Below are 13,399 nucleotides of genomic sequence, written 5' to 3'. Positions count from 1 at the left end.
ATTCACAAAGAAGTGACAAAATGTTAAACCTCATTAACAATCCACATAATTAAATATTTACTATGTGTCAGACACTAGTGCCAGTACTTTATAAACTATCCAACTTAATCTTCAAAATAGCATCAAAATCTAAGTATTGTTCCTAGCCTCCCTTCACTCAGATGAAAAAACTGAATAAATTACTTAAATCTCTTATATAACAACTGATGAAACCAGTAAGGCACCAACAGATAGACTCAGAGTTCTTAATCACTATGTTACACTGTCCCATAAAAAAGAATTCCTTCCCTCATCAAATTAGAAAATATTCAAAATTTTCAAAACCCAGTGTTTAGGAGTATACAGATCCTTTACATATGGTTGGTAGAAATGTGCATGGATTCAAACTTTCTGGAAAGAAGGGTGCCAATTATACCTGTCAAATTTATAGTGGGCATGCCCTCATACATAGCATAGTGAACAGGGTAGAGCCTATTACCATCCCCTCCTTAGGAGCACTATTCCTCTTGCACTCCCAAGTGGTAGTGCTACCAGTGACTGACTGGCTTCCATCGGTATGTAACCCTTTGGAGTCCTCCCTGCGACTGACATATGAGTATTAAAGACAAAGTTCTCTTTCTGCTTGCACTACAATGCAACTTGCCTCCCATGTGAAAAAGCCCTCATGAAGAATGAGACCAAACAGACAAGTAAAGCAAAGAAAAAAAACAACAAAACCTTGCCAGTATTCTTTGAGGCCCCAGATCCAGCTTGAAGCAGGTCAAGCTAAAACATTTATTTGTGCCAATTAATTTTCTTTCTTTAGTTACTTTAAGTTGGACTTCAGCTACCCGCAATCAAAAGATTCTTAATACACATTATAATCTCACCTCTAAGAAATCTTAGTTATAAAATTGTACAACTATGAAAGGAAAGGGGTATAAGGATATGCATTTAAGTGTCTTACAATAAAAAAAAAAAAAAATCAAAACATGGGATCACTGGGTGCCTCAGGGATTTGGTGCCTGCCTTAGGTCCAGGGCGTGATCCTGGAGTCCTCGGATCGAGTCCCATGTCAGGCTCCCTGCATGGAGCCTGCTTCTCCCTCTGCCCGTGTCTCTGTTTCTCTCTCTCTGTGTATCATGAATAAATAAAATCTTAAAAAAAAAAAAAATCAAAACATCTACCAAAAGAGGACTGGTTAAATAAATTACAAAACTGTTTCTTAAACTTGCCTGATTAGAATCACTTGGGCGCTTCCAAAAGTACAGATAACTCTGACCCCTTGGGAGAGTCTAATTCATTAAGTTGAGGCTGTGTTATTGAGATGATCATATTTTTAAAGAGCATCTGCTACAATTTTCACAGTCAAGATAGTTTGGATACCCCAAATTATGGTGTTAACTTATACAATGGTATACCATTCAGATATTTACGTGAGAAAGAGGTCCAAAACAAATTGCTATTGGGGTGGGGGGGGAGAACAAGTTACAAAACACATGTACCATTTGGTTCTTTTCATGCATATTTCACCAGAGTTCTCATTTTCGACCAAGGAAGAGGTTCCACGATTATTCAGAATCCTACTGGACTATAAGGGATCCCAAAGACCCTAAAGAATCTAAGTTCTGAGTTGCTATTACTAATATGAATGTTACATCCCACAGGAGCAGACATAAGATTGAACACTCTGTCACAGAGAAAAGCCTAGAATAATGTTCATCAAAATGGTCATCAAAGTTACTCCAATGGTAGATCTGGTGATTTTTACCAGCTTTTTCCTAATGTTCTATATTATTTTAATTTGTATTTACAATGAACAAATATTTTCAGAATTGGGATGAAGAAAGCTGTTTATACAGGAGCAAGTTAAAACATTTTTAATCAAGTAATTTTATGAGTATTAAATACAGATTTTCCGAAATAGGAAAACTCATACCAGCTTTTAAAATACAAATATAAAAGTATAATGGTTGCTTTCAAAGGCATGATTCTCTTTAAACAAGAATTACTAGTCCATGTAGCTGAAGAGTCAAGGGAAAATGTGATAATGTTGCATCAAGTAACTGAAATTCAATTAATATTAAAATAATAAAACAGTCTTTTTCAACAAGCATTATTTTTTCAGTCACAAAGAGCAAAAAAATAAATAAATAAGATTTAACCTTGTTCACTTATTCCCATACCCAAGACAATGATCAAGTGAGAGTGTTTTCTCAAAAAAAAAAAAAAAAAAACTTCAAAAAACTAGATTATAAGTTTCCTAATGAATTAATAAAAATACACATTTAAGGGCGCCTGTAGTCAATTACGTGTCCAACTCTTGATTTCAGTTCAGATCATGATCTCACGGTTGTGAGGTTGAGCCCCACTTTGGGCTCCGCTCTGGGCACTGGATCCTGCTTAAGATTCTTTCTCTTCCTCTCCCTATGACCCTCCCCACTCTAAAAAAAAACATTCACTTGCAAGAAAAAACAAAAATAGCAGTGATGGTCTAATTTAAAACAGTAACAACAACAAGGGACTTACCCCATCCAAGAGAGTATTTGATAAATGTATACGGAGATCTTTACGAAATGGAAATTCCAGATTTGAAACATGAAACACTGAATTATCTCTATCAATCATAAAAACTTCATTTGTGCCATCAATCAACATCATATACCTGTAAATGAAACATTAAAAAGATAATTATAACAGTATAATTCAAGTATAGGATCATAAAAAATAAGTTTTTTTCTGAGAGGCGCCTGGGTGGCTCAGTGGTTGAACATCTGCCTTTGGCTCAGGTCGTGATCCTGGGGTCCTGGGATTGAGTCCCACATCGAGCTCCCCACAGGGAGCCTGCTTCTCCCTCTGCGTGGGTCTTTGCCTCTGTGTGTCTCTCATGAATAAATATATAAAGAATCTTTAAAAAAAAAAAGTTGGGGGGAGGAGCAAGATGGCGGAAGAGTAGGGTCTCCAAATCACCTGTCTCCACCAAACTACCTAGAAAACCTTCAAATTATCCTGAAAATCTATGAATTCGGCCTGAGATTTAAAGAGAGACCAGCTGGAATGCTACAGTGAGAAGAGTTCGCGCATCTATCAAGGTAGGAAGACGGGAAAAGAGAAATAAAGGAACAAAGGCCTCCAAGGGGGAGGGGCCCCGCGAGGAGCCGGGCTGAGGCCGGGGCGAGTGTCCCCAGGACAGGAGAGCCCCGTCCCGGAGAAGCAGGAGCTGCACCGACCTTCCCGGGCGGAAAGGGGCTCCAGGGAGGTGGAGCAGGACCCAGGAGGGCGGGGATGCCCTCGGGCTCCCCGGGACAGTAACAGCAACTCCGCGCCCAGGAGAGTGCGCCGAGCTCCCTAAGGGCTGCAGCGCGCACGGCGGGACCCGGATCAGCTCGGGGGGCTCGGGGGCGGCTCCGCGGAGGGGGCTGCGGGGCGGGAGCAGCTCGGAGGGGCTCGGGCAGAGGAAGAGGCTCCGTGCGGAGGGGCTGCGCGGTTCCAGGAGCAGCTCGCGGGTTGCTCGGGCGGCGGCTCCGCGGAGGGGGCTGCGCGGCCCGGGAGCGCGAATCCAACAGCGCAGGCTCCGGAGCACAGGGCGCCGGGACACAGCCCAGGATCCGGCCTCCCCCGGGACAGGCAGAGGCCGGGAGGGCCCAGGACGGCGAGGACGCTCCTGCCCCGAGCTGAGCAGATCAGAGGCCCCGCCCTGGAGCCTCCAGGCCCTGCAGACGGAGAGCTCCGGAGTTCCTGCGGGGGCTGAATCCACGTTTCCAGAGCTGGCCCCGCCACTGGGGCTGTTCCTCCTGCGGCCTCACGGGGTAAACAACCCCCACTGAGCCCTGCACCAGGCAGGGGCACAGCAGCTCCCCCAACTGCTAACACCTGAAAATCAGCACAGCAGGCCCCTCCCCCAGAACACCAGCTAGACGGACAACTTCCAGGAGAAGCCAAGGGACTTAAAGAACACAGAATCAGAAGATACTCCCCGGTGATTCTTTTTGTTTTGTTTTCTTTGTTTTGTTTTGCTTTTTGATTTGTTTCCTTCCCCCACCCCCTTTTTTTCTCCTTTCTTTTTCTTTCTCTTTTTCTTCTTTTTTTTTTCGTTTTTTTTTCTTCCCTTTTTTTTCTCTTTCTCTTTTCTTTCCTTCTTTCTCTCCTCTCTTTTTCTCAATACAACTTGCTTTTGGCCACTCTGCACTGAGCAAAATGACTAGAAGGAAAACCTCACCTCAAAAGAAAGAATCAGAAACAGTCCTCTCTCCCACAGAGTTACAAAATCTGGATTACAATTCAGTGTCAGAAAGCCAATTCAGAAGCACTATTATACAGCTACTGGTGGCTCTAGAAACAAGTATAAAGGACTCAAGACACTTCATGACTGCAGAATTTAGAGCTAATCAGGCAGAAATTAAAAATCAATTGAATGAGATGCAATCCAAACTAGAAGTCCTAACAACGAGGGTTAACGAGGTGGAAGAACGAGTGAGTGACATAGAAGACAAGCTCAGTGGTTGAACATCTGCCTTTGGCTCAGGTCGTGATCCTGGGGTCCAAAGAGGGAAACTGAGGAAAAAAGAGACAAACAATTAAAAGACCATGAAGATAGATTAAGGGAAATAAACAACAGCCTGAGGAAGAAAAACCTACGTTTAATTGGGGTTCCCGAGGGCGCCGAAAGGGACAGAGGGCCAGAATATGTATTTGAACAAATTCTAGCTGAAAACTTTCCTAATCTGGGAAGGGAAACAGGCATTCAGATCCAGGAAATAGAGAGATCCCCACTAAAATCAATAAAAACCGTTCAACACCTCGACATTTAATTGTGAAGCTTGCAAATTCCAAAGATAAGGAGAAGATCCTTAAAGCAGCAGAGACCAGAAATCCCTGACTTTTATGGGGAGGAGTATTAGGGTAACAGCAGACCTCTCCACAGACACCTGGCAGGCCAGAAAGGGCTGGCAGGATATATTCAGGGTCCTCAATGAGAAGAACATGCAACCAAGAATACTTTATCCAGCAAGGCTCTCATTCAAAATGGAAGGAGAGATAAAGAGCTTCCAAGACAGGCAGCAACTAAAAGAATATGTAACCTCCAAACCAGCTCTGCAAGAAATTTTAAGGGGGACTCTTAAAATTCCCCTTTAAGAAGAAGTTCAGTGGAACAGTACACAAAAACAAGGACTGAATAGATATCATGATGACACTAAACTCATATCTCTCAATAGTCACTCTGAATGTGAACGGGCTTAATGACCCCATCAAAAGGCGCAGGGTTTCAGACTGGATAAAAAAGCAGGGGGATCCCTGGGTGGCGCAGTGGTTTAGCGCCTGCCTTTGGCCCAGGGTGCGATCCTGGAGACCCAGGATCGAATCCCACATCGGGCTCCCGGTGCATGGAGCCTGCTTCTCCCTCTGCCTATGTCTCTGCCTCTCTCTCTCTGTGTGACTATCATAAATAAATAAAAATTAAAAAAAAAAAAAAAAAAAGCAGGACCCATCTATTTGCTGTCTACAAGAGACTCATTTAGACAGAAGGACACCTACAGCCTGAAAATAAAAGGTTGGAGAACCATTTACCATTCGAATGGTCCTCAAAAGAAAGCAGGGGTAGCCATCCTTATATCAGATAAACTAAAATTTACCCCAAAGACTGTAGTGAGAGATGAAGAGGAACACTATATCATACTTAAAGGATCTATTCAAAAAGAGGACTTAACAATCCTCAATATATATGCTCCGAATGTGGGAGCTGCCAAATATATAAATCAATTATTAACCAAAGTGAAGAAATACTTAGATAATAATACACTTATACTTGGTGACTTCAATCTAGCTCTTTCTATACTCAATAGGTCTTCTAAGCACAACATCTCCAAAGAAACGAGGGCTTTAAATGATACACTGGACCAGATGGATTTCACAGATATCTACAGAACTTTACATCCAAACTCAACTGAATACACATTCTTCTCAAGCGCACATGGAACTTTCTCCAGAATAGACCACATATTGGGTCACAAATCGGGTCTGAACTGATACCAAAAGATTGGGATTGTCCCCTGCATAGTCTCGGACCATAATGCCTTGAAATTAGAACTAAATCACAACAAGAAGTTTGGAAGGACCTCAAACACGTGGAGGTTAAGGACCATCCTGCTAAAAGATAAAAGGGTCAACCAGGAAATTAAGGAAGAATTAAAAAGATTCATGGAAACTAATGAGAATGAAGATACAACCGTTCAAAATCTTTGGGATGCAGCAAAAGCAGTCCTAAGGGGGAAATACATCGCAATACAAGCATCCATTCAAAAACTGGAAAGAACTCAAATACAAAAGCTAACCTTACACATAAAGGAGCTAGGGAAAAAACAGCAAATAGATCCTACACCCAAGAGAAGAAGGGAGTTAATAAAGATTCGAGCAGAACTCAACGAATTCGAGACCAGAAGAACTGTGGAACAGATCAACAGAACCAGGAGTTGGTTCTTTGAAAGAATTAATAAGATAGATAAACCATTAGCCAGCCTTATTAAAAAGAAGAGAGAGAAGACTCAAATTAATAAAATCATGAATGAGAAAGGAGAGATCACTACCAACACCAAGGAAATACAAACAATTTTAAAAACATATTATGAACAGCTATACGCCAATAAATTAGGCAATCTAGAAGAAATGGACGCATTCCTGGAAAGCCACAAACTACCAAAACTGGAACAGGAAGAAATAGAAAACCTGAACAGGCCAATAACCAGGGAGGAAATTGAAGCAGTCATCAAAAACCTCCCAAGACACAAGAGTCCAGGGCCAGATGGCTTCCCAGGGGAATTTTATCAAACGTTTAAAGAAAAAACCATACCTATTCTCCTAAAGCTGTTTGGAAAGATAGAAAGAGATGGAGTACTTCCAAATTCGTTCTATGAAGCCAGCATCACCTTAATTCCAAAGCCAGACAAAGACCCCACCAAAAAGGAGAATTACAGACCAATATCTCTGATGAACATGGATGCAAAAATTCTCAACAAGATACTGGCCAATAGGATCCAACAGTACATTAAGAAAATTATTCACCATGACCAAGTAGGATATATCCCTGGGACACAAGGCTGGTTCAACACCTGTAAAACAATCAATGTGATTCATCATATCAGCAAGAGAAAAACCAAGAACCATATGATCCTCTCATTGGATGCAGAGAAAGCATTTGACAAAATACAGCATCCATTCCTGATCAAAACTCTTCAGAGTGTAGGGATAGAGGGAACATTCCTCGACATCTTAAAAGCCATCTATGAAAAGCCCACAGCAAATATCATTCTCAATGGGGAAGCACTGGGAGCCTTTCCCCTAAGATCAGGAACAAGACAGGGGTGTCCACTCTCACCACTGCTGTTCAACATAGTACTGGAAGTCCTAGCCTCAGCAATCAGACAACAAAAAGAAATTAAAGGCATTCAAATTGGCAAAGAAGAAGTCAAACTCTCCCTCTTCGCCGATGACATGATACTCTACATAGAAAACCCAAAAGTCTCCACCCCAAGATTGCTAGAACTCATACAGCAATTCGGTAGCGTGGCAGGATACAAAATCAATGCCCAGAAATCAGTGGCATTTCTATACACTAACAATGAGACTGAAGAAAGAGAAATTAAGGCGTCAATCCCATTTACAGTTGCACCCAAAAGTATAAGATACCTAGGAATAAACCTAACCAAAGAGGTAAAGGATCTATACCCTAAAAACTATAGAACACTTCTGAAAGAAATTGAGGAAGACACAAAGAGATAGAAAAATATTCCATGCTCATGGATTGGCAGAATTAATATTGTGAAAATGTCAATGTTACCCAGGGCAATATACACGTTTAATGCAATCCCTATCAAAATACCATGGACTTTCTTCAGAGAGTTAGAACAAATTATTTTAGGATTTGTGTGGAATCAGAAAAGACCCCGAATAGCCAGGGGAATTTTAAAAAAGAAAACCATATCTGGGGGCATCACAATGCCAGATTTCAGGTTGTACTACAAAGCTGTGGTCATCAAGACAGTGTGGTACTGGCACAAAAACAGACACATAGATCAGTGGAACAGAATAGAGAACCCAGAAGTGGACCCTGAACTTTATGGGCAACTAATATTCGATAAAGGAGGGAAGACTATCCATTGGAAGAAAGACAGTCTCTTCAATAAATGGTGCTGGGAAAATTGGACATCCACATGCAGAAGAATGAAACTAGACCACTCTCTTTCACCATACACAAAGATAAACTCAAAATGGATGAAAGATCTAAATGTGAGACAAGATTCCATCAAAATCCTAGAGAAGAACACAGGCAACACCCTTTTTGAACTCGGCCATAGTAACTTCTTGCAAGATACATCCACGAAGGCAAAAGAAACAAAAGCAAAAATGAACTATTGGGACTTCATCAAGATAAGAAGCTTTTGCACAGCAAAGGATACAGTCAACAAAACTCAAAGACAACCTACAGAATGGGAGAAGATATTTGCAAATGACATATCAGATAAAGGGCTAGTTTCCAAGATCTATAAAGAACTTATTAAACTCAACACCAAAGAAACAAACAATCCAATCATGAAATGGGCAAAAGACATGAAGAGAAATCTCACAGAGGAAGACATAGACATGGCCAACATGCATATGAGAAAATGCTCTGCATCACTTGCCATCAGGGAAATACAAATCAAAACCACAATGAGATACCACCTCACACCAGTGAGAATGGGGAAAATTAACAAGGCAGGAAACAACAAATGTTGGAGAGGATGCGGAGAAAAGGGAACCCTCATACACTGCTGGTAGGAATGTGAACTGGTGCAGCCACTCTGGAAAACTGTGTGGAGGTTCCTCAAACAGTTAAAAATATACCTGCCCTACAACCCAGCAATTGCACTGTTGGGGATTTACCCCAAAGATACAAATGCAATGAAACGCCGGGACACCTGCACCCCGATGTTTATAGCAGCAATGGCCACGATAGCCAAACTGTGGAAGGAGCCTCGGTGTCCAACGAAAGATGAATGGATAAAGAAGATGTGGTTTATGTATACAATGGAATATTACTCAGCTATTAGAAATGACAAATACCCACCATTTGCTTCAACGTGGATGGAACTGGAGGGTATTATGATGAGTGAAGTAAGTCAGTCGGAGAAGGACAAACATTATATGTTCTCATTCATTTGGGGAATATAAATAATAGTGAAAGGGAATATAAGGGAAGGGAGAAGAAATGTGTGGGAAATATCAGAAAGGGAGACAGAACGTAAAGACTGCTAACTCTGGGAAACGAACTAGGGTGGTATAAGGGGAGGAGGGCGGGGGGTGGGAGTGAATGGGTGACGGGCACTGGGTGTTATTCTGTATGTTAGTAAATTGAACACCAATAAAAAATAAATTTAAATAAATAAATAAATAAATAAATAAATAAATAAGTTTTTTTCCTTAGACTTACAATAGTTGCACCGAATAATGTTCGGTTCTGCCAACCCCAACAACTATCATTCAGATTAAAGTACCACAAATAACAAATGCTTTTTAAAAAAAAATTTTTTTTCCTATAAAAACACACACGATTCCTATAAAAAGACACGTTTCCTATAAAAACACATGGTATAGAGAAATCAAAGTTTTTTATGGAGACAATGTGACAATGAAGAGCAATCTTATCTTAGGAGAGAATACTTCTCTAATTTTTATTAGATCTTAAACATCGAAAGTTTACAGAACACACATACACTTATATCCAATTATTGCATTTTATTAGCCCGACAACTATAAATCAGTTATTACTCTCTCCAGTTTGCAGTAGGAAAAAAGAGAAAGTAAGTGATCTGTAAATGGCTGGACCTCAAACTATTCAATGCTCTTTCTACTGCACTATCATTAGCAAAATAGCTAACCCCTCTCTTTGAATCAAGATTATGATATAGCCAGATATTATCATTTCAGGTCCAATTCTCATTCATTACTATAAAATTAAATTTTTAAATATATTAAACATTAAACATAAAACATGTTAAACATTCCTAAGAATTTTTATCTGCCCTTATCTTCTCAGAGCCAATCAATTCATGGGGCGATTTATATACTTTTAAAATGCATCATTCCTCAAGTGGTCAAGTTACCATCATTACTTCCCCATCAGTGGATCATCAAGAATGGAGCTGTAGGGATCCCTGGGTGGCGCAGCGGTTTGGCGCCTGCCTTTGGCCCAGGGCGCGATCCTGGAGACCCAGGATCGAATCCCACATCGGGCTCCCGGTGCATGGAGCCTGCTTCTCCCTCTGCCTATGTCTCTGCCTCTCTCTCTTTCTCTCTCTGTGACTATCATAAATAAATAAAAATTAAAAAAAAAAAAAAGAATGGAGCTGTATTTCACACCACATACAAAAAATAAAGTCCAAATGGATTCAAGCTGAGGAAATTACAAATGGATAGGCTATGGCTACCAAATGAATAAATGGCAAGACTAGGGGTGAAAATAAAGATGATATCTAAGTACCAAAATCTTCAAATGAGAGAAAATTGACGGCAATAGAAGTAAGAAAGTTAAAAGACCTAAGACCCAAAAGAACAGAATTTTATTTAAATTGTTCCTGTTAATTGAAAAAGTAGAGGAATAATAGTCTGTCTGCATGTACCACTGAAACTGGAGAATACTGACTAGTCGGCCCAACCTCCTGGTTGTCAGAAAAAAGAAACAATTGAAAGATGTACTTCAATCAAGTAAGGCCAGTGGGTGAAAGAAACATTAAATGAAACATTAAATAAAGAGATGGAAGTTAACATAGCAGAGGTTAATGTAACAGAGGATAATTTGTTTCCCATAAACAAGCAAAGAGCAAACACACATGTTTAGGAGAAGGGAGGAGAAATGGGAGAGCTGATTAAGGTATAAGAAGTGTGTGACAAACAGGTTGAAAAGCAGCAAGGAAGACCAAAAGAGCTTACATCTGGGGGCTAAATTGGAAGCATGCTGCTACTAGTGTTTTCAAAATAATTAGTCCCAGCAGGGCCCTGGAGAGAAGGTGGAGAACTCAAGCCCTTGCTACATATTGAAACAGCTGTAGCCCTAGTAGGTGTAGGTTCTAGAGAGTCAGGTTACACTAGAAAAAATAAAATCAGCCTCAATCAAGAATTACCATGCCCCTGAGAGACTCCTAGACCAGCTGCCAGGTCAACAGGCTGGCAGACAACAGAAATACTTACTTCCTAAAGCACTCCTGCACATGCTTTTCAAAAGCACCAATTCCTGGGGTGCCTGGGTGGCTTAAGTATCTGCTTTTGGCTCAGGTCAAAATCGCAGGGTCCTGGGATCAAGCCCTGCACTGGGCAATCTGCTCAGTGGAGAGCCTGCTTTTCCCTCTCCCTCTGCTGCTCCCCTTGCTTGTGTATGTGTGCTCATTCTCTCTCTGTGTCAAATACATAAATAAAATCTTTAAAAAAAAAAAAAAAAGCAATGCCTTGTGGATAGGGAGAATCTAGATTTCTTGGAAGAAGTTAGCCATCCCCTGGATTGTGTTTCAAAGAAAATTTAAATCAACCTAAGGAAAGGTCAAATAAAAAGCAATTGTATCTTTTGTAAAAATGATATTGAAGACATAATCTATCATGTTGTTCAAGGACTCAGGCCAGCACTTTGCAAAGCTTAATATTTACTTTAAAAAGTATCAGGGCAGCCCATGTGGCTCAGTGGTTTAGCGCCTGCCTTTGGCCCAGGGCGTGATCCTGGAGTCCCGGGATCGAGTCTCCCGTCAGGCTCCCGGCATGGAGCCTGCTTCTCCCTCTGCCTGTGTCTCTGCCTCTCTCTCTCTCTCTCTCTCTCTATGTCTATCATGAATAAATAAATAAAATCTTTTAAGAAAAAAAAAAAGGAGGAACCTGTCAGAGTGTGGAGATGAATAAAAGCATAAGGCATTCCAGAAGGATTTTCATGTAGCTGATGATAACAGTAGATAATTAATATTACTTACTGAGCAACGACTATGCATTAACACATTTAAGCTTTACATTAACCCTACCATGTAGGTAAAATTACTATCCCCATTTTCCAGATGAGAAAACTGAAATGCATATTAAGTAACTTGCCCAAGGTCATAAAGCTGGCAAAATAACAAAGCTGATAAAACCTACACAATAGCCTATGTCTATAACCTCTACAGTGTCATGCAGGAGTTAGCCAAGTAACTGCTATGGAGTGGGAGGTGAAAGAAAGGCGGATGGGGGTGCTGACAATCAGAGCTTGGTACAGTCTACCAGGTGCAGTATCTTTGAGACAAAAACTGAATGTGCATGTTCTAGCACCTAAAAAAACTTCAGAACACTGAAGCATAAAGAGAAAAAGAGGAGAGGCACCTGGGTGGCTCAGTCAGTTAAGCATCCGACTCCTGATTTCTGCTCAGGTCATGATTTCAGGTTGTGAGATAGAGCCACACATGGGGCTTCATGCTAGGTGTGGAGACTGCTTAAGATTCTCTCTTTCTGGGATCCCTGGGTGGCGCAGCGGTTTGGCGCCTGCCTTTGGCCCAGGGCGCGATCCTAGAGACCCGGGATCGAATCCCACATCGGGCTTCCGGTGCATGGGAGCCTGCTTCTCCCTCTGCCTATGTCTCTGCCTCTCTCTCTCTTTCTCTCTCTGTGACTATCATAAATAAATAAATAATTTTTAAAAAAATAAAGATTAAAAAAAAAAAGATTCTCTCTTTCCCTCTCCCCCTTTCCCCACCATGTAAAAAAGAGAGAGAGAGAAAGGGGGGGGGGGTGGCATGGCTTAAAACTAGAGAAGTTCCAAATTTAGGAATTAATAAAAATCTTCTTTTACTTTATTACTAGAAAATGGAAAACCCTTTGAATGAGACAAACAAATCATATGGGTAATTCAAGCACTCATTTAATACAGGAAACTGGTTACATGGATACTGAAAAGCTGAAAAGGTAAAAAGAGAAGGCTAAGGGAATCAAGAAATTCATAACTGCAGGAAGTACTACCACCACAGGGCTGGGGGAACAAAATGGAAGAGGTGTGTTATGAGGAGCTTAGAGGAAAGGTATTATGGAGCTATGCCTGGACGAGTGTGGGGAGGTCCATGGAGTTTGGTGTTCAAACCTCTATGGAGTTGGCACCACACAGTTGATACCTTGGATACACTGTTTTATAATCAAATATTGTTCCTTTTATGAAAGCTGCCTTGCAACTCAAGTTTGAATCTCTGTGGAAGAGGGACAAAAAAAGAGGATGCTCAGATTGCTAAGGCGATGCAGTCTAAGGGGTGAGAAAGAGATGCAAATGGCACTCTATCTATCTAGAATGTGTGGCCCAGAAGCCAGTACCTGGGAGAGGGAGCAGCAAGGCTGGTGCTGAGAGAGCCAAAAGAAGCTGGAGAATGAAGTGATAGTTATCACTGGT

The 13,399-nt window shown here is 41.1% G+C and overlaps 1 protein-coding gene across 4 annotated transcripts in view; it reads right to left on the bottom strand.

Moving 5' to 3' along the window:
- The window catches only part of RNGTT (RNA guanylyltransferase and 5'-phosphatase), a 369,143-nt gene that overhangs the window by 253,389 nt on the left and 102,355 nt on the right, over positions 1–13,399 (bottom strand). For all 4 annotated transcript variants that reach the window (XM_077903107.1, XM_077903108.1, XM_077903110.1 and 1 more), the window contains exon 9: positions 2,509–2,644. In XM_077903107.1, the coding sequence (XP_077759233.1) occupies positions 2,509–2,644 (136 nt within the window). The remainder of the gene's footprint in view (positions 1–2,508; positions 2,645–13,399) is intronic.

This window comes from Canis aureus, chromosome 7 (genome assembly GCF_053574225.1).
Source record: "Canis aureus isolate CA01 chromosome 7, VMU_Caureus_v.1.0, whole genome shotgun sequence".
NCBI lineage: Eukaryota > Metazoa > Chordata > Mammalia > Carnivora > Canidae > Canis > Canis aureus.
The sequence above is the reverse complement of the archived record's forward strand: the minus strand, read 5'-3'. Positions and strand labels throughout refer to the sequence as shown.